Raw genomic sequence first — 20,021 nt, forward strand, 5'->3', positions numbered from 1 at the left:
AACGCCATTAGTAACGCCGTTTCTTTGTAACGCCGTTACTCCCATCACTGGTAAAGACACAGAGATTATTTTACATGCCTTCATCTCATCACGCCTGGATTATATCAACAGCCTTTTTACTCGTCTGAATCAAAAATCTGTTGATCGCCGTCAAACTGTGCAGAGCTCAGCTGCCGGGCTTGATCACGTCGCTCCTGTTTGAGCCTCCTGACGCTCCCAGTGAGTTTCAGAATGGGTTTTACTGGCTCTCCCAGCTGTACCTCTGAGCTCTCGGTACCGAACGCACCTTGAGGTCCGCTCATCCTGTGGCCCGGCTGGAAATTAAAGGCGACGGAGCGTTTGCAGTTTGGAGCGATCGGGTCAGCTGAGTCGGTGATTTCTTCTTAAAACTGACTTTTATTGGAGAGTTTTAATTTTCGTTGCACTGTTTGGTTTCTTTTATTGGTTTTTATACTCTTTTTTTTTTAAACTGATGATGAAGTGTTTTATTTAGTTTTTGACTGTTAGTTTTACTTTATATTATTTTTGTTTGAAAAAATGTTGATTTTGTAAAGTGCTCCATAAATAAAGATCATCATCATTAATATTATTAACTATCCATGCGTATAAACCTGTAAAAAGTCATGATAGTGAGGTTAGAGCCAGCACTGTTTAAGCCACGTCCGTCATGTGAACAAACTTATGGGTTAATCACGATTAATCACACGTTTAAAGTGTTAAATGACTTGCTGACCCTGTTGCTGCTATATGGAGTGTCTTGAGAACAAATCGTTGTTCTGCTGGATTAATATGACGGATTCCCCGGTGTAATCTCATGTTTTGGACCGACAGTCGCAGCAGCTGCCTCGCTCAGCCCTGCTGTGTTGACAGATTTGACGCTCACACACTGGAGACACGAGCAGGAAGACGTCTGTCATTCGAACGAAATTTTAAACTCGTTTTGCTCCGACAGAACGACATTTTAGCGTTTACAGTTTCTCCATAGGACTTTATTTCTGTGCAGAGATCCATCTGGACGCTTCTTGAAAGAAAACTGACCATCCGGTGGCTCATAGGAGAGGGTCAAGGCTCAAAAAGTGGATCAAAGTTGAACATTGTGTTAAGTCGCGTTCATTAAAATGAATCACAAGCGGTAGCGTCTTAGCTTTGACAGTCCTCACTGACACTGTAGGTTTTTTGTCTCGGTTTCATTGTAGTTGTAGCCGCTGCAACTTTCCGATGTCGTCTGGCTTCTGTTGTTCTTTATTTTGTCGATGTTAAACACTTTGTAACTTTGCAATACAAAGTTTATCACTTTTTTATGTCAGACTAGTGCGGACTAGAAAGACCGATGCGTACGAACGGATGAAGCCCCTAGGATAAGAGGCGAAACGTCTTCCTAAGACAAATACAAGTCCAGGTGCCTACAATTCAATTTGCCCAAAGAGAACGATGACCTGGATAAATGAGAATATCCACAGACATACTTTTTTATGAAGTGCATTTTTACCTTTTCGACAAAAGCGGCGCAGGCAGCTGAAAGAGTGAAGTTGTGTCTTCTTCTGCAAAGTGAGGCTGCAGGAGGCGCCACATGCAGAAACTGTCTCACCTGTTTCCCCTGCATCAGCCCGACACTGCCCTCGTGTCAGCTGTTTCCTGTCGGCGGAGGGATTCGATTTTCCCCCGACCAATCACTGCTGACTGACATTTCTGCACCGGGAATTTCACGAGAGCGACGCTTCAAATAAATCATTCTCGTCAGCACAAAAACACAACAGACCCAGCCTCCAAACTGTCAAAAGAGCTTCGGGGAATGAAGGAGGACTCGAGAGATAATCCCACTTGTTTCCAGAATTTCATTTTCTTGATCATAACGGGCTGATCCGCGTTATTGAGCCTTGTTTTAACATGTGTATACTTGTTCCTGAAACTGCTTTTTTTTTTTTTTTTACCTTGTTTGAAGCAAAACAAGGTGTTAACTCGGAGCGTGAGACTAATTGGCTCGTTCAGATGGAGATTTTTTTTTTTTGTGTCTGGCAATGTGTAAACCTGCCAGATTCATGTGGCTCTCAAGGCTAAGTGACAGCAATAACGCCCCCCGAAAAAAAAAAAAAAAGGATTTCTGCAACAGCCTCTCGTTTTAAAAAAGAAGACATTTATATTCGCTTGCTGTGATAATAACTTCTGCGGCATCTCCGGCACAACGTTTTTATGTATCCTCTCCACGGAAGAGACATCAGCAGAGTTTTACGACGGAGGAAATGACTCCATGTGTTTGGATCGCAGCCTTTATGAAATTTGCCGTCGGCCCGGCATCAGCACAGCGAGCGCCGAATAAATCAGCCCGTGTGACGGCGAATTTGAAAAAGGGGGGGGGCTGTTTTTGTTTGAGGCAGGAGTTTGTGTTCCTCAGACGAACAGCATGCAAACCAAATGCTCGGGACTAAATAGGAGAAATTGTCTACTTTCGGGCCAATTACGTGCCGCCGACCCTCCTGTCTGTCACAGCGGCGGCTCTCTCTCTCTCTCTTCCTGTTTCCTCCTCACGCTGTTTGCCATCTCCTCTCTCTCTCTCTCTCTCTCTCGGCCGTCACGTCGTCTCCTTTTCTTCCTGTCACTCCCTCTCTCTTGATTTTTTTTCTTCCTTTTTCTTCCTCGCCTCCTCCCTCCTCGTTCTTCACCTCCCCTGCGTCTCTTCCTTTCTCATCTTTATTCTGTTGAACGGACTGACTTTATTGGCACGATAAGTCTCTGTCTTACACTGCCAGGGAACAAGAGCGCAGGGGATAAATCAATGGCAACAAATAAACGACAACACCTGCTGCGTGCACAATTAACAGCGTCCGCCGCCTTCCCCGTTGCTTGTTTTTCTCTCTCCCTCGCTTTCTCTCTCTCTGTCTGTCAGTCTCCTCTTGTGTCTGCCGTCACCGTTTCCTTTCTAACCCTTTTCTCTCTGCTTTTTACATCAATAAATCACCAGCACCAAAGGATGGAAATATTTTTTTTTAATATTTTTATTTTTGAGCATGGATTTTTTTATTCATTTTTTTTATTATTTATTTACTTATTTATTTCTTATTTTATTTTTATTTTATTTTATTTTTTTATTTTTTATGACAGCAAAAAATGAGTGGGGTTGTTTTATGAGACGCCTGTTATTGTTTTGTTTTATTTTATTTTGTTTCATTTTTTTTTTTTTTTTTACCACCCCCTGCACATCAATAAATCACCAGCACCAACACAAGGATGGAAATATTTTTTTTAATATTTTTATTTTTGAGCATGGACTTTTTTATTAATTTTTTTCATTTATTTACTTATTTATTTCTTATTTTATTTTTATTTTATTTTATTTTATTTTTTATTTTTTTATGACAACAAAAAATGAGTGGGGTTGTTTTATGAGACGCCTCTTATTTTTTTTTATTTTATTTTATTTTGTTTCATTTTATTTTTTTTTTATCACCCCCTGCACAAGGTAGTCTTTTTTCCATCTTCTGTGATTTTTTTTTTTTTTTTTTTTTTTTGGGCTTTTATCGTTTTATTGCTGTTTTTTAGTACTCTGTTACTATGTTTTATTACTGAAGTACCAAGGACCAAGGACCAAGGAAAAAAAAATATTAAATTGCAAATGGTGCACAGCGGCTTTGAAATACTGCCCTTGAGAGAGGCACTGAACCCCCGGAGAAGAAATGTACCTTACTGAGGAAATACTTGTGTCGATACAGGGCTGAAAATATAAGGACGATATGGAGGAAATGATATTTATGTTGAATAAGTTGTTGAAATAATTTCCATCCACATCTGTCATTGTCCTCCATTTCTTGAGGCAGATTCAGACAGGATTAGTTCTACAAGAGATGGTTGGCAAATATAATTATTATCATCAGTTCTGCATTTTTTTTTTTACTACCATCCAAATCTGTCAGTCATTTTATTGCCTGTATTTAAAAACAAAAACAACATTCATTAAAGCTGCACCAAGTGATTTATGACCACTAGAAGGCATTGAGATCGCCTGTATGAAATCTAAAGGTGATAAAATGAGCTTTTTGGATGGAAATAAGATAAGGGCTGCATTTCACTTCTGCAAGGCTCCTGTTGGATTATTTGGTTTCTTTTGTCTCTGAGCTCCAATTTGGAGGTAACGGTGAAGCTGCAGACTTCCAGCTACAAGATGAGCGGCTTTGAATGAACTTTCCCTTTGTCACAGTGCTGATAACAGCAGATTAATCTTGAATTTGGATACGTTTATCTGCAGAATGTGGCGCTTTGATTGAAATTGAAGAGACGCGGGGGTGAAGAGGAGGAAAAGGATGATCTTATTCAGACCGAAACAGAAATTTAGAAAGATCGAACCAGGAAGGAATTACATAATCCCACTTTTTTTGAGCAAATTAAGTATGAATCTGTGGAAACAAGGCAGAATAAGGCAGATCAGCCCATTAGGATCAAGAAAATGACACTTGAGTCAAGAAAATTGCAGAAACAAGTGGGATTACAGTTAATTTAAATACTTTTATTTGTTAATCCGTTGTTATTATGGAGCCCAGATACCCTGCGCTGTGTTTTCAGTGCGGGGTATCAGTGTGTTTTCGTGTCAAACCGTGAGCGTTCTCAGACTCGAGTGATGCTAAATTAAATGTCGTGATGTCTGTTGAATTATTCAGTGTTATCTATTTCAGAATGCCTCCTGCGGGGGTTAAAGTAAACTGTGACCGCGGGACCCTCTTCCTCTGTTGCAGCCCCGTTTTTGTGATTCAGGCTCATAAGTCAGGTGTATTTTTACCTGGAAAAAAAAATTAAAAACTCTCTCCAGGTGCAGGTTTAATCAGCTTAGCTCACTCTGCGGCAGACCGGGCCGCCTGCGGCTGCACGAACACATCGCAAAACCTCAGAAACCCTCCGCCGCTCAGGGTATTGAAATTCTCCAGAAGAGTCTGGGGATAAATTTTGATATTCCTGTGGAGAAGATTTTGAATATCAATTGATGGAATACTTCTCTCCCTCTCTCTCTCTCTCTCTCTGACTCTTCTTTTCTTTTTTCTGTCTCTCCAGCCTTTCACTTCTATTCAAGTGACTTTATTGAGATGACAGGAAGGAGAGCCATGCTGCCGAGAGGAGTAAGATATATCAGCCGGATGCATTAGTATACACATTAACACAAGACTGGAAATAATTAAATGATAAATGAGAGACGGGAGAAAAAATATCAAAAGGTTATCAGCGGTAATATAATAAAGAAGCGTTCGATAACATTTCATTTCAATTTCGACACTTCCACTCTGTAAATGACAGCGTCTGCCTCTCCCCGCATTTCTAGGATTATTTTCCCTTCGACATTTACATTTTCCATTTCCCTCTCTCATCACCTCGGCGTCTCTGCTTCATTTACAAACCGAACAACAAATCCTGGACTCTCTTTCTCTCTTTTTCATTCTCCATCTCCGTCTTTCTTCCTCCGTCTGCTGTCTCTCACCCTGATTCTCTGTTTGGATGTGAGATTACTCAGCTGTCTGAAAATAACACACACTCGCCGTCTTTGTCTCTCTCTTTCTCTCTCTCTCTCTCTCTCTCTCTCTCTCTCTCTCGTTCTTACTACATTTACATTTTACATTTCGGGTGCTTAGCCGGCGCTTTCATCCACGCTGACTTTGTGTACCGCAGAATCAGCTTCCCGTCCGAGATCGCCAGGCGGCATAATGGAGGTCAGAAGTTTCGCCAGACTAGACTCTACAACTTTTCAGTTCTGCGAGTGTTTGTGTGAAAATAAATAAACCTCGCTTTTTGCTTGTGTTTTATTCCGCTCGCTCAACATCGAGCTGAAAGGACGGGGGGAAGTGATCCAAGATATTGCACCGTGTTCTCTTTATGAAATGATGTCGGGATTTTTCTGAATGTGCAAAGAAAAATATGCAAAAAATGTCTTGAAAGATTTACATGAGGGACAAGTAGGATTGCATTTGAAGGCATAAAGGATATTTGCCCAGAATGTTGTATAAATAATACAGGAGTTGTTGTTGCTGTGTGGCTCGGTTTTTGATTTCTTGTTTTTAGGTGTGAAGTTTTGTGAAACACAATGAAAAATTAATGTGGCAAGAAAAAGGAAAAAGAAAATGAAATGAAAGAAAGGGCTGGGGAGAGCGGTAGAGAGGATTTTTTTTTTTTTTTTTTTTTTAAAGCTGCACCGGGAAGCTTTGCACTTTGGCGCCCCCATATGGCAGTGTGTGGTAACTGGATGAAATTTGAACACTTGGTTACCCAGAAATCCTGTAATGTGACGCCAATAAACTTCAGCCAGGATCGGTGAGCCCACTGTTCTCTGAAGGGGGAAACTGGACTCGGCCGTTGCTTTGTAGGAAACATTTTGAAGATTTTATCCTTAGGTGTTGATTTGTCACTTCAGATTTCACCAGGAATTAATTTGGGCAAATACAGCGTCCCGTTTTAGTGATGATGGGACGCTCTCCTGTGTTGCAGCCCCACTCATTACCCATAAAAATCAGGCCCAGTTCTGCAGCTTGGTAACTTTTTAATAATAATAATAATAATAATACTGATACTGAAGTGTAAATGTAAACTGTGGTTGAAAAACCCACAACCTGGGCCGGGTGAGTGACGGTCCCCTCCCACTCTTCTCTTGTCCAATATCTCCTATGAAGCAACTCAAAATCAATAAAGCGGTGAGTGGGTTTATTATAACACCTCAGTCTGAGCACAATAAACCGAGCCGGTCCTTGGAGAAGCTACTTCAAGTTTGTACTGTGCTTGTTCTTATCAACTCTCATGAACTCCTCTCTCAAGATCCTTCCTGCTCTTTTTTATTTTTTAGCCAGTGTGAGGTTGTTGTTTTTTTTTTTACACCATTAAAACATCTTGATCTGTCTTGTACAAATCCTGATTCACAGAAACCATTTGAGTTCCATAATGGTGTCTAAAAGTTGCACCCCTGACTAAAAAATGATAGTAATTCTGATACAGATGCAGACGATGTGTTCAGTGATTGGGCCCTCTCCAATCAACACCTGGAGGTTTAGGAGAGCCGAAGGGTGGGCAGGTGGAGGGTGGGCAGGTGGCTGGCTGCCTGGAGGTCATTGTGAGGTTTGGGTCAGGGCTGGGTGTCTGGAGGTCAAAGATGGCTGGAGGCTGGAGGGTGGGTGGCTGGTTGGTGGTCAGTGGGGGTCCCGGGTGGCGTACCAGGGGCATTAAACCCAGCCAGAGTCCCAGCAGAACTGATGATTATTTTGAATGTCAAAGTGAAGAAATTTAATCTTCTTCTCACCAAAGTCCGAGCACCGGAGGAGGGGAACTGTGCAGGCAGTGCCTCCATATTTTCCCTTCTCCCAGTCAGCAGAAATAAGGGTCGGCGCCTCCCCTTGTGGCTGGGCCCCGGAAAGCTCTCCTGTTTTCCCCGCTAATGACCGGCCCTGAAAGTAAATGAATAACAGTCAAGCAGGTGCACCTCCTCTGGATAAATAATGGTCAAAGTGAAAAGAGCCGAGGGGGAAGGTGTGTAAGCCGGGCCGTGACTCTGCCGTTCTTTCCCCTCTCTGCTGCAGGTTCTCCGTTCAGAGACGAGATCACGCTGGGCATCCTGCAGCTGCAGGAGAACAACAGGCTGGAGATCCTGAAGCGGCGCTGGTGGGAGGGAGGCCAGTGTCCCAAAGAGGAGGACCACCGAGCCAAAGGTGGGCGTGAACCTCACCGGGATTTACTTTTCACATTTTAGCCGCGTAGCCAACGCACTTATCCTGCGTGAGCTGCACGTGAAAAACTCAAATTCAACCGATGAGCAAAATCGATAATTCTTGTGATGCTGAAATGGAGCCGTGTATAAAAGCCAAATTAAGAGAATTCACTATTTCTTTGGATTATTGGTTGCATTTTTCATCCGGTCCAGTCAGTGTTGAACAGGTGGTTCATCTTTTAGACAGAAAGTTTATGAGGGAAACTTGCAGAAAACAGCAAATTGCAACAGCAGCAAGTGAATATAACATGTTGTTGCCAATTCATATTTCATATCACTGTGATTTGAATGAAACTGAGAACGAGTTGCACCTTGTGTTTTATTGTCCTTTGACATCAAGATTTGCATTTAAAATGATTTAACAGCTGTCAAAACACAGATGTGATTTGCAGTCCCTGGTTATCTAGAGAAAGCACGGCACATTTACCTGATTATGTATCTCGGCTTAAACGATGCAAATGTTGCTTACGTGTTTCCTTTGTTTGTGTTTATCCGGCAGCGATCCGTTACTGGAAGTGATCATGATTTGTAGATTAATTGTGTTTTTCGTGTCTAATAATCCCATAAGGGATCAGTCACAAGACAAGATATGAAATAAAAAAAAAAAAAAAAAAAACAATCATTCATACTCCGTCCAGGTTTGCGCCGACACATTTCAGCAGCAGTGGCAGGTCTGTCTTTTACCCACAATGCACTAGGTTATGGTCTGCCTCCCACATGGCGTTCAGATTATGCAGCCGGCCGTTCTGTGGTTCTCAGACTGACTCCCGGTGTTTTCGGTGGACCGTCACGTCTCCAGTTCAGAGTAGGGCTGTCCTAAACGATTATTTTTCTCCCGATTAATCTATCAACTATTTTTACGATTAGTCGATTAGTCAAACCATTAGTTTTTCAAGTAATCTAGCTGGGGTTTTTTTTGTTTGTTTTTTTTGTTACGTGCGACGTGCATTGTTAAGTTTTGTTTCTCGAAGCAGCGGGGCTCAGTCAAAGTTACCTCGTCTGCCATTTTTTTCCACTTCTGTCTATTAACATCAACGTCTGCTCTTTGCGTAAATTGCGTAATCGACGTAATAAACAACAACTTGACGGTATGTTGTACGTGTCGACGTACGGGACAGCCCTAGCTCAGAGTTTGAAAACACAAATGAACTGAGTTATCAGACGAAACATCAGGATTCAGACAAAATGAGCCAAACCTCAGACTGTAGCTGTGTGATTACTAACATGAGCACAAACATTAATATAATCACTAACAGAGCAGTTTTCTCCTGTTAGCTGCATGGCGGTGCAGTGGAGTTCACACGGAGGCGCTGATATTAAATGATCAGTCATACACACTCTCCACATGGATCTGCAGGCTCTGTATTTGCTCTATATAAATAATATATCCAGCCGTATAAATCCTACACTGCCGCAGGGGCCGAGGCCTTTAAAATCACTTCCCAAAAAAAAAAAAAAAACATATTTTTTATAGACCTCCTTTTATATAAACATACATTTTATTTTGTCTCTGACCTCCTTGTTTTATGATGCTCGTTTAGATTTTTGTTTTCCGTCGTCTCACTTTGTCTTTTATAGAGCGCTTTGTGTTTTTATCTGCTTTCAGCGTTTTTTATTCAGTGTAAAGCAACAAGCCACTGTTTCAAAAAATGCTCTGAGATTTACTCTTCCTCTACTTCTGCTTCCTCTTCTTCTTCTCCTCCTCCTCCTTCTGCTTCCCTTCCACCTTCTTTTTCTCCTCCCTCTCCTTATTCATCATCACATCTTCTTCTTCCTGTCCCCCTCCTTCTTCTTCTCCTCCTCCTCCTTCTTCTTCTTCTTCTACTCCTTCTTCTTCCTCTCCTCCTCCTCCTTATTTTTCTTCTTCTTCTCCTCCTTCTTTTTCTTCCTCTGCTCCTCCTCTTCCTTCATCTGCTTCTCTTCCACCTTCTTTTTCTCCTGCCTCTCCTTCTTCATCATCACATCCTCTCCTCCTCCTTCTTCTTCTCCTCCTCTTCCTTCTTCTTCTCCTTCTTCCTCTGCTCCTCCTCCTCCTTCTTCTTCTTCGTCTTCTGATCCTTCTTATTTTTCTTCTTCTCCTCCTCCTCCTCCTCCTCCTTCCTCTTCTTCTTCTTCCTCTTCTTCTTCTTTTTCTTCTTCTTCTTGTAATTATTTTCTTGTCCAGTTCTCTCATACCTAGTGAGGCTTGTTTTTTCACTGAGGTCCAATTAGCTTTTTGTTTTTCTAAAATTTCATAAAGCAGTGATACAACTATCATTGTTACTGTGATAGTGATAATGATATTAATGATGATGATAATAATAATAATAATAATTCATATGACTTGGCAACCCATAATTCATCCTTTGAAATTTGAGAGGAAATAATTCTCAAATGGATCAGCCTCTCTCTCTCTCTCTCTCTCTCTCTCTCTCTCTCTCTCTCTCTCTCTCCATCCCTCCAGCTGTTTAACACGACTGGAGCTTATTCATGTTTGCTTTAATAAATCAGTGGGAATGTGATCCATTTCAATCATTTCCTGTGTTTTTACACAGCCGCTTCTCTAAATATCCTCACATCACGGCTCCGTCTCTCTCTCTCCTGCTGCACGGCCGCAGAAACAAAACAGAAAGAGAAAACACACACACACACACACTCTCTCTCACACACACACACACACACACACACACTTTAGGACCAAAAACTGCAGAAGTGAGGCTGAAAGGCGAACTGAGACTGAACGCCACAAATTCCTCCGTTTGTTTGGTGGCAGTGAAGCTGACGCCTCATTTCTGCTGCACATCAGCCTCACGCTGCCTTCAGGTGCTGTCCGAAATCTCAGCGTCAGAAGCTGAGTGCACTGAAAGGATATAAACAGGACAGGGAATAAGATGAGGGGAAGTTTTCGGCTTTTTTTTTTTTTTTTTTTTTGTACAGTTTTGAATTAAAATCCATCACCTCTTATAAATGCCAACATTGCTTTAATAATAATATTATAATAATACATTTTATTTATAAGCGCCTTTCAAAAACACTCAAGGACTCAAATGGCCTTATCTCCCCGGGCGGGACGTCCCACAGCCTCGGGGCGCCAATGGCAAAGGCTCCGCCCCCTTCAGTTTTCACCCTTTGACTCTGGAGGAGACAGAAGACCTACATGCAGGTTCTTAAGGGGTTAAAAGGTCCAAAATATAATCCAGAACCTTAAAGGTGATGAATAAAATCTGAAAATCGATCCTGAGAGCAGTGGGGAGCAGATGTGACATAGGCGTGGCGTGCTGGTCGCCGTCCTGCACCGCCTGCAGGCGTTTCAAAAGTTTTTTCATCGAGACGAGAGAGGCTGAACGCTCGAGGAGATAAAAGCATCTTCATCTCTAAACTTTGAGCTCGGCCTCGTTCTCAGCTCGTTTGGTGCCAAAACCAAACTGTTCTCCGACTTTAACCAAGTGGCTTTTATGCCCGAACCTCAAGCCGTGTCCACTTTTTCCTTGAATCCAGATTATTTTGCCCCAAAACAAAATGAACATGATCTTGGATGAAAAATGATCTGAACGGTCACTGAACGCTCCACGACTGCTCTGTTATTGATGGCGTGAATACTGACCGGTTATTTCACAGGCCACGTGTCATTATCCACAGTGTTCACCGGAGCTGACGCCTGATTGGCTGCGGCTGCTCTGGTTTTCTGTCTTTGCCAAACTGAGCTGAGAGTCCGAGACCGAAACCCTGACAGACGGACGGAGACACTTTTATAAAGAGTCTCCACGTTTCGTCTCTCGGGGATCTGCTGATTATTTACCGACTCGCTCGTTTACCCGTTTGTGCCTCGGAGAGCCGCCCAAACCCAACATTTACCCACGCGCTCGCCGCCGCCGCCGCCTCATCCTCCATGTCTCCGCCGTAATGTTTATTTACAGGGAGCGCCGACACGCAGGAGGAAACTTACTGAGAAAATGAAAATCGCAGGGTGACATTTACTTTGAGGACTGAGGCGTAAAGTTCGCCGCTTCTGTGTCAGTTTACATCCGACTCGAGCGGCAGAGGATTTAGCTGCGGCTCTCCCTCGTCTCCAATATTTCATGTCAGACAAACAGTAATGAGTGCAAAGGTCAGAGCCACAGCGCCCGGCGACACAGAGAAATAAAAAAAAATCAGAGCTGAGGGGAGAGGTGGAGAGACTCAGGAAAAGGGTTTCTGGTGAGATAAGAGCAAATTACAGCGAGCGGGGTGGAGGCCGAGGATTTGAGCAGCAAAGCTTGTCCCATCATGTTTTTCATCAGCTTGCGAAAACAAAATCTATTCCGTCTATCGCAGTGAAGATAACCTCTCCTAAAACACCTCTCTTTTTTTTTGTAATTCCAACATTTTGTATTTCAAATCCACACGATCCACTGTGAGAATAAGACAGCTTCAGGCTTACTTTTTCACCGTGATGGAGCCAGGCTAACGACTCCCATAGACTTCAAGTCTTTATGCTAAGCTAACGTGAAATGCTTCCCAGAGGAGCTGAACTACTGGACGTCCAGAGGTGAAAATGGTGTCCAACATTTTTTCTCAGTCTGGGGAAGTCAGAAAATAGAGATTTTGCCCTTTAAACTGGAGGGGATGTATTATTATTATTATTATTATTATTATTATTATTATTATTATTGCTGTTGTTGTTAATCATTGGATTTTAACCACAAATAAATGTAAAATGACTGAAATTCCTGCTTATTAAAACCATATAGGTTGAGGAAACGACTGTGTATTCTGCAAAGCAAAGAGAAATATGATATTATTCAGATTTTTTGTGCATTTTTCGTGACTGTTATTGTCTGTTATTTTGGTGGATCTCCATCCACTGCATGGGAAAGCTTCTGGGTTCACTCCAAAATAAAAGTCTGGCTGTTAAAGGCACTCAGAGCAGTGACCTCCTTCGCAGGTAAAGTCTGACTGTGAAGAAATCGCATGTGTTATTCGTTAGAGTATGACGTTATTCAGACACGACTCATGACGTGGAATCTGAGGATCTAATCATTTTATTAAACATTATTATCATTTTTAGCTAAGGGTGTATGAGAGTTAACAAGAACGAGCGCAACACAAACTGGAAATCGGAGCTGCTTGATCCATGGACCGACTCGGTTTAATGTGCTCAGATTATAGTGATATAATAAATCCATTTAGAGATTTTAAGTTCATTTTGAGTTATTTTGTAGAAGATATTGGACAGGAAAAGTGTGGAAGAGAGCCGTCATTCATTTTCAACCACAAACTGTAGAAAGGAAGTTAGGAAAGTTAAAACGTCGCTAAAAAACCATCCAGTCGGTGCCGTCATTAAAGTCCCACTCCACTCAAAAATGTGTTTTTCTTCTGTTTCTGTCTCCTAAAATGTGTGAGCTCGACTCTGAAGACTGTATCTGCTCACAGTTTGTCAGTGGAGAGGTGTTTTCACACTCCTCTGCTGAGGGTGCAGGTGTGTGTGTGTGTGTGTGTGTGTGTGTGTGTGTGTGAGTGTGTGTGTGTATGTGAGATTCAGATGGACCCCGGCTTTGCACATCAACAGCAGCAGCTGCGCCGGTCACTTGAGTGTTTTATTTTGAAAAATCAACCAGAAACAGCTGCTTCACGTGAACAGTATGAGAGGAACTAAGGGATTTGCTGAAAATAATTTATTTTTTCAAGATTAGATTATGAAATATGGCACAGTATTCACACCTGGACCTCCTGGTTGTGTGAACAGAGCTCTGGTTACGATGGCCTATTTGCATATTCATAGATCTGCGCATGTTTAATGAGGGCAATGAGAGTTTAGAGTTACATTTTAGACACAAAGGATTTTTTTTCATGGGAAACACCCAATAAATATGCAATATTTATGAACAGAGATTTTTTTAGGGTCTTAATAAATGACTGGAGGGCGACTTTATTTGATTTTTAGCACCTGTTGCTTTCATAGTTTGTGTTTTTTTTATTATTATCATTAATTTAAGCTGAGGTCATTCTGGTTGTTTTGTTAAATCATACATCATGTTTTTTTTTAATGCTTTTAATGAGGAGTTGTGCCTTGTCCCTCCAAATAAAGAAGAAATCAGTTGATATGCAAATGTGTGTCGGGCACAATTAGTGGAATGGAGCAGTTACATCTGTTTTAATTGGACTGTTGATTGTTGTTGATTAATTTATTCACATTCTTTCCTTTTGTAGTTGTCGTTAGTGGGGTTCCCTTTCATTTATTTTTATGTCCATTTTAAATGGAATAAGAAATCATCATGTGTATTATTATATGTATTATTATCATAATCGGTGCTGATTGCTTTAAGAAGTGAACTGGACCAGAGGAACAAACTTTAATCATGATTAACGTCATGATTACATATTTCTTCATTTTATTTCTGTATTTTCTACTCCTTTATATTCTGCATTTGTAGTTTTTCAGCAGCTGGGGCTCATTTATTTCCTCTTGTTCCCAAAGGTTTTCACGATTGATCCACACGTTTTTCTTTTTTTTATTTTCCACGCTGTATCGAGGCGAGGCGATCTCTGCGTATCGACTGTAACGCCGGCAGACGTTAATGAGCGGAGGGGACATGACGTGAACATGTCTGCCGCTGAGTGAATATTGATCATCTGTTGCTGTGAAAGTCGTTTTTATGCCGAGGACACGATGTTGTACAGGAGGAGCGTCTGGTAATGGCTTTTATCGAGGCTGTGCGGCTTAAAAATGAGCCATTAAGAGACTAATCAAGTGCCTCTTTACCGACTCTGTGTGTGTGTGTGTGTGTGTGTGTGTGTGTGTGTGTGTGTGTCAGGTCTAGGCATGGAGAACATCGGCGGGATCTTCGTGGTTCTGATCTGCGGCCTCATCATCGCCGTCTTCGTCGCCATCATGGAGTTTGTTTGGTCGACGCGACGCTCGGCCGAGACCGACGAGGTACGGCGCCGCTGCTCCTCCTCCCCCGTCTTCTCCTTTCTCCTCATCCTCCTCTTCTTCCTCTCGCTCTCCTCCTCCTTTTTCTTCTCATCACCCTTCTTCGCCTCACCTTTCTTCCTCCTCTTCACCATCACACTTTCCTCTTCGACACTCCTCACAACCCTGCCTCCTAAAAATCTAAATTTATTGTGGATTATGTTTGTTTTTTAAATATGTTTCCATTCAAAATATCATGTGCGGTATTTTAGCCAATTTTGTTAGTTCAGGTTCAAGCGAGAGCGGCCTATGAGAGATACTCGAAGAAGAAATTTTAAAAACTGATAATATTAGAGAGGAGAATCCTCCGTCCCCCTGTGGCGATGCGTTTAATGACCTCACAGATCACCGCTGTCTACAACACCGCCTCCACTTCTGCTTCTTAATATTCTGTTAATTTTTAGGTACATTTCTTATAATTTGGCCTTTTTTTTTTTTTTTTTTTAAACATACTGGGTAATTTTGTGGCAATTTTATTTTAATTCTCCTTCCTTTCCATTATTATTATTATTATTATTATTATTTTAATTTTAATGACTTTTTGGGCTTTAGGCTTTATGAGTTTGTCAGTACTTTTGTGGCAATTTTCTAATAATAATACAGTTTTGGGGGTCATTTTGTGATCATTTTCTGTAAGAAATAAGAATACATTTGTAAAGGACATGTGGACGCATGTGGGCAGTGACGAGTTACATCATTTGAAACAGACAGATTTATTTTTAAATTTATAAATGAGCCTGAAATGATGATGCTACGTCACAAACAAACATAATCCACGACAAAAATACATTCCCCTCGAAGCGCAATTGAGAATGTAGTTTAGTTGTATGGGAACATAATTTTTTAGGACAGAGGGCTCCTCCTCTTCCTCTTCCCTCATGTCCATTTCCTTTCTTTCTTCCTTCCTTCTCCTCCTCCCTTCTCTCTATGTGTGTGTGTGTGTGTGTGTGTCTGAGGCGGATCTACGGGTGGGCCTGGATGGGCGTAGGCCCACCCAGATTGACAGCTTGCCCACCCTATCAGATTCAAGACCAAAAAATAACTAACTAAATAAATAAATGTTTTAATGTCCTTTTTCCAACGTTTATTTTATGCTCGTTTACAACCTCTCGGCTCGTTTACCGAGAGGTTTTTTTTTTCTTTCATCATATCATTTTATACATGTCTATCTAAAAAAATAAACAAAATGAAATAACAGGCCCATCCAGAATTTTTTAGGCCCACCCATTAGCCATGTTCTGTATCCGCCACTGGTGTGTGTGTGTGTGTGTAAGCAGCTGATAATGGAAACACTCCTCATCTGTGTGTCCTTTTCTTTTGTTGTGAATTTCTTCATGCATGATCTCTCCATCTGCTCCCATCAATCAAACCTCATGTATCTCTTCTCTCTCTCTGCATCTTTGTCTTTTTTATATTTACATTATTTATGACTTTATTGGCATCAGAAACAAAACCGACAAAGAAACTAACATTTTTAAAACCATAAACAACAGTTTATACAGTCATAGGAGGAAAAACCAGCAGGGTCAGAAACTCCTGTGGGCTTGGGATGAAAACGCCTTTGAATGTTAAAAAAAAAAAAAAAAGACGAAATGCTGTGAATTTAAATAAGGAGCCAGAAAAACAAACGCACAAGTCGGAGCCCCCGTTCTGCTTCTCAGCCTGTTCACAGTTTTATTTGCTGATGCGTGAATGTGACTCGTGTCCCCCGCGGGCCACCGTAGGTGATTCCTGGGAGCCTCTGACCAGGCGGCGCTCTCTGCTGAGGGAAATAAAGCAGCTTTTAATCAGAAAACAAGCGAGCTCGCCGCCCGGAGCGCCAGAAAACTGCTGGCAGCACACGAAGCGCCGCGTCGACAAAAAATATCAAACGGCCAAAACAGTAAAAACACGACAGAAGAGTTGGACTGGAGAGAGAGAGAGAGAGAGAGAGAAAACAAAACTCAGGGTGGCTTCATTTACTGTGGCCGCTGTGAATACTTGAATCTGATTGGCTGGAGCGTTTCCGTTAAAACTACAGTAGCAGCCTGAATATGAGACGCTGAGCAAATCTTGTTTTTTATATAAAGAAAATCAAATTGTCTGACAAAAATAAGTAAATTAATAAATAAGGTGGGCTGATTTACAGTGATTTACAGAACGACCAAACACTGCAGGGCATTAAAAATCGCATTAAAAATCACATTAATCAGGAAACACGAAGCGCATCGGTAACCAATCACAGCCACTGCATCCAAAACCTGCCTAACGGTCACTCACACGACTTCCAGCCGTTTTTTTTTTTTTTTTTCAATTTAATTTTATTATTTCATTTTCAATGGGGCCTTTAAAACTTTTAGGGATACTTTTTTGGTGATTTTTGTTCATTTATTTTTATATTTTTGTGGTAATTTGATGGTAACTTTCTTGTTCATTTTTAGTTTGTTTTGTAATTTCGTCTCTTTTAAATTTAAATATTAATTTATTTAGGCTTTCTTTATGAGTTTGTCGGTACTTTTGTGGCAATTTTCTAATAATTTCCTGGTCTTTTTTTTTGGACAGTTTTGCAATAATTTTCTAAAAGAAATAAGAGTACATTTGAAAAGGACGTGTGAAAGCATGTGGACAGTGACGAGTTACATCGTCACTGACAGATTTATTTTTGAATTTATAATTGAGCCTGAAGTGATGCTGCTACGCCACAAACAAAGGTTTGCCCAGTTTGTGGCGACTGGGAGAAAAACAGCTGCAAGTTGAGGTAAAAGTTTGGTCACATTTAACCTTGTGAAGCCTGAACCGTCAAATAAATGCTAGAAAATTTGAATTCTTTGAAAGTAGAGTGTTTACCAAGCTGTCTGACGATAAAAAAAAAGAAAGAAAGAAATTAATTAAAACTCATCATATATGAGTTTTGGTTTGTATCGTATTTGATACAAATTTGATAGAAAAATATACAGAAGACAATATTTTTAACCCCTTAAACTCAGAGATTCCATTAAAGTTTCCCTCATTTTTTCCCATATTGTCATTCATATTCTGTTTCTGCTGCATTGAAGCTACATGGCCCCGACATCACATCACCGTAAATTTTCCAAAATTGGCAAAAAATATCCGCTTAAAGCCAAGCCGAGTGCCTCCCTGACTGACAGCAGCCACTCAGAGAAGCCTTTAGTGCTGCAGTGCACCGATAATCCAGCAGGGGGCAGAAGACCTGTAGGACTATATATTCATCAGGTTTTTCAGGACAAGTGTTTTTTTTTCATCACACTGATCATGCAGAGGTGACAGAGTTAAAACACACAGATGTAGCTCGGCAACACCAGGACAACTTTGAATAAATCGGCAACAGAACAAATGAATAAGATCAAATCTCAAAAAAAAAAAAAATTAAATAAAAAATAAATAAATAAATAATAACAATAATAATAATAATAATAATAATAATAATAATTTCTTCTTTCAGGGCACAGCTACTGAGCAACATAACTGAGAATAAATCGTGATGTTTTGAGAAAAAAATTAAAAAATCAAACTCACTTTCTCATTACTAATGACTTTCAAAATAAAAGCCTCACTGTGAGCAGTCAAATAGATGTTTACTTCCACATCTCGACTGTTGCTCTCTCTCTCTCTCTCTCTCTCTCTCTCGCTCTCTCCCCCCCTTCTGTCGTTTTTCTGCGTCCGTCTGTCTCTCTCTGTCTCTCTCTCTCTTCATATTTCTCTCAGTCTGTCCTCCATATTTTGTATTCCAGCCGTCCGTCCGCTCTGCGCTTTATTTCTTCGTCCTCTGCCGATGCAGTGTGTGACTTTCATTTGCTCTCCATTTATCAGCCGTTTATTTGCCGTTCTGGCCGGGCCGCCCGCCTCCCCTCGATCTCCACCGCAGATTCAGCCGCTCCCTTCTGTTGACCCAACACTCTGTTTGTGGGGTTTGGGGAAGCTTATAGGACACACACACACACACACACACACACACACACACACACAGAGAGAGAGAGATAAAACACTGACAGCTCAGGTTGGGATGGAGAGCTACAGTTTACCACACACACACACACACACACACACACACACACACACACACAGATAAACTCAGTGTACAGTCTGTATTCACCTCTTCACTCACATTACTCTCACTTAGTTATTCTGTTACACGTTCACATTCAGCCATTCAGTCATTGATTTATTCGCTCACACACACACACACACACACACACACACACACACACACACAAATGCAGTCAAGCATTCCACTTGCTCAGTTACTCACAACAACACAAAAAACATTCAGCAAAATAACAGTAAAGACAATTTACAATAAAATATGAAGCTTCTCCCTCTCTCTCTCCCTCTCTCTCTCTCTCTCTCTCTCTCTCTCTCTCTCTCTCTCTCTCTCTCTCTCTCTCTCTCTCTCTCTCTCTCTCTCTCAGGTGTCTGTGTGTCAGGAGATGTTGACGGAGTTTCGAAACGCCGTCTCCTGTAAGAAAAGCTCCCGTTCCCGCCGCCGCCGGCCCCTGAGCAGCGCGGGGGGCGGAGTCCTGCGCCACCCGTCCCGCCTGGCGCTCGCCGCCCCCCGGCCCATCCGCCTGGTGCGCGAGATGCGCCTCAGCAACGGCAAACTGTACAGCGGCTCGGGGCCGCTGACCGGCGGGCTGGGGGGGCTCGGGGGAGGGGCCATGGGAGGGTTAGGGGGAGGCCCCGATTTGGGCCCGGGGCCCCAGAGGCTCCTGGACGACCCGCTGGGCGTCAACGCCGCCAACGACGCGCCTCCTCCTCCGCTGCCTCCCTCGGCGTCGGCGGCCCTGGTGGCCCCGCCCCCTCCGGCCCGCAGCCTCCTGCAGGGCTGCAGCCACGTGCGGATCTGCCAGGAGTGCCGGCGGATCCAGAGCCTGAGGCCGCTCACCGTCGCGGCCCCGCCCCCTCCCGCGCCCGCTGCCTCCTCCTCGTCCTCCTCCTCCGCCTCCACGGCCTCCTGCTCCCGCATCCCGCCCGCGTTGTTGTCGGCGGCGGCGGCGGCGGGCCAGCACCCGTCCCACCACCACCACCACCACCACCACCTGCACCACCACCACGGCTCCATGTCGCTGCCCCGCCTCCCGCCGCCGCCGCCGCCCATCTCCTGCGACAGAGCCGACAGCGACGGCGGCGGCGGCGGGACGGTGAGCCCGCGGCGGCCCAAACCCAAACCCACGCCGCCGCCCCGGCCGCTGCCGCCCATCAAGACGCCCACGCACCCGCCCACGGACTTACTGGGGGGGCACGACTGAGGGGCGGGGCGCCGCGGGGGCCGGCGGCATCATCAGAGGGGTCAAAGGTTACGGGTTCGATCAGCAGGGGGGCGTGGACCTGGACGCTGCTGCACGCGGAGCGGAGGGACGGGACGCC

At 42.9% G+C, this 20,021-nt stretch overlaps 1 protein-coding gene across 1 annotated transcript in view; it reads left to right on the plus strand.

The window, feature by feature from the left end:
* Positions 1-20,021, plus strand: part of LOC115368309 (glutamate receptor ionotropic, kainate 5-like) — a 133,037-nt gene that overhangs the window by 112,077 nt on the left and 939 nt on the right. The window contains exons 17-19 of the mRNA XM_030064371.1: positions 7,539-7,667; positions 14,500-14,621; positions 19,067-20,021. The exon at positions 19,067-20,021 is cut by the window's right edge and continues 939 nt beyond it. Coding sequence (XP_029920231.1) covers positions 7,539-7,667; positions 14,500-14,621; positions 19,067-19,903 — 1,088 coding nt within the window. The 3' untranslated portion in view covers positions 19,904-20,021. The remainder of the gene's footprint in view (positions 1-7,538; positions 7,668-14,499; positions 14,622-19,066) is intronic.

Source organism: Myripristis murdjan, chromosome 11 (assembly GCF_902150065.1).
Source record: "Myripristis murdjan chromosome 11, fMyrMur1.1, whole genome shotgun sequence".
NCBI lineage: Eukaryota > Metazoa > Chordata > Actinopteri > Holocentriformes > Holocentridae > Myripristis > Myripristis murdjan.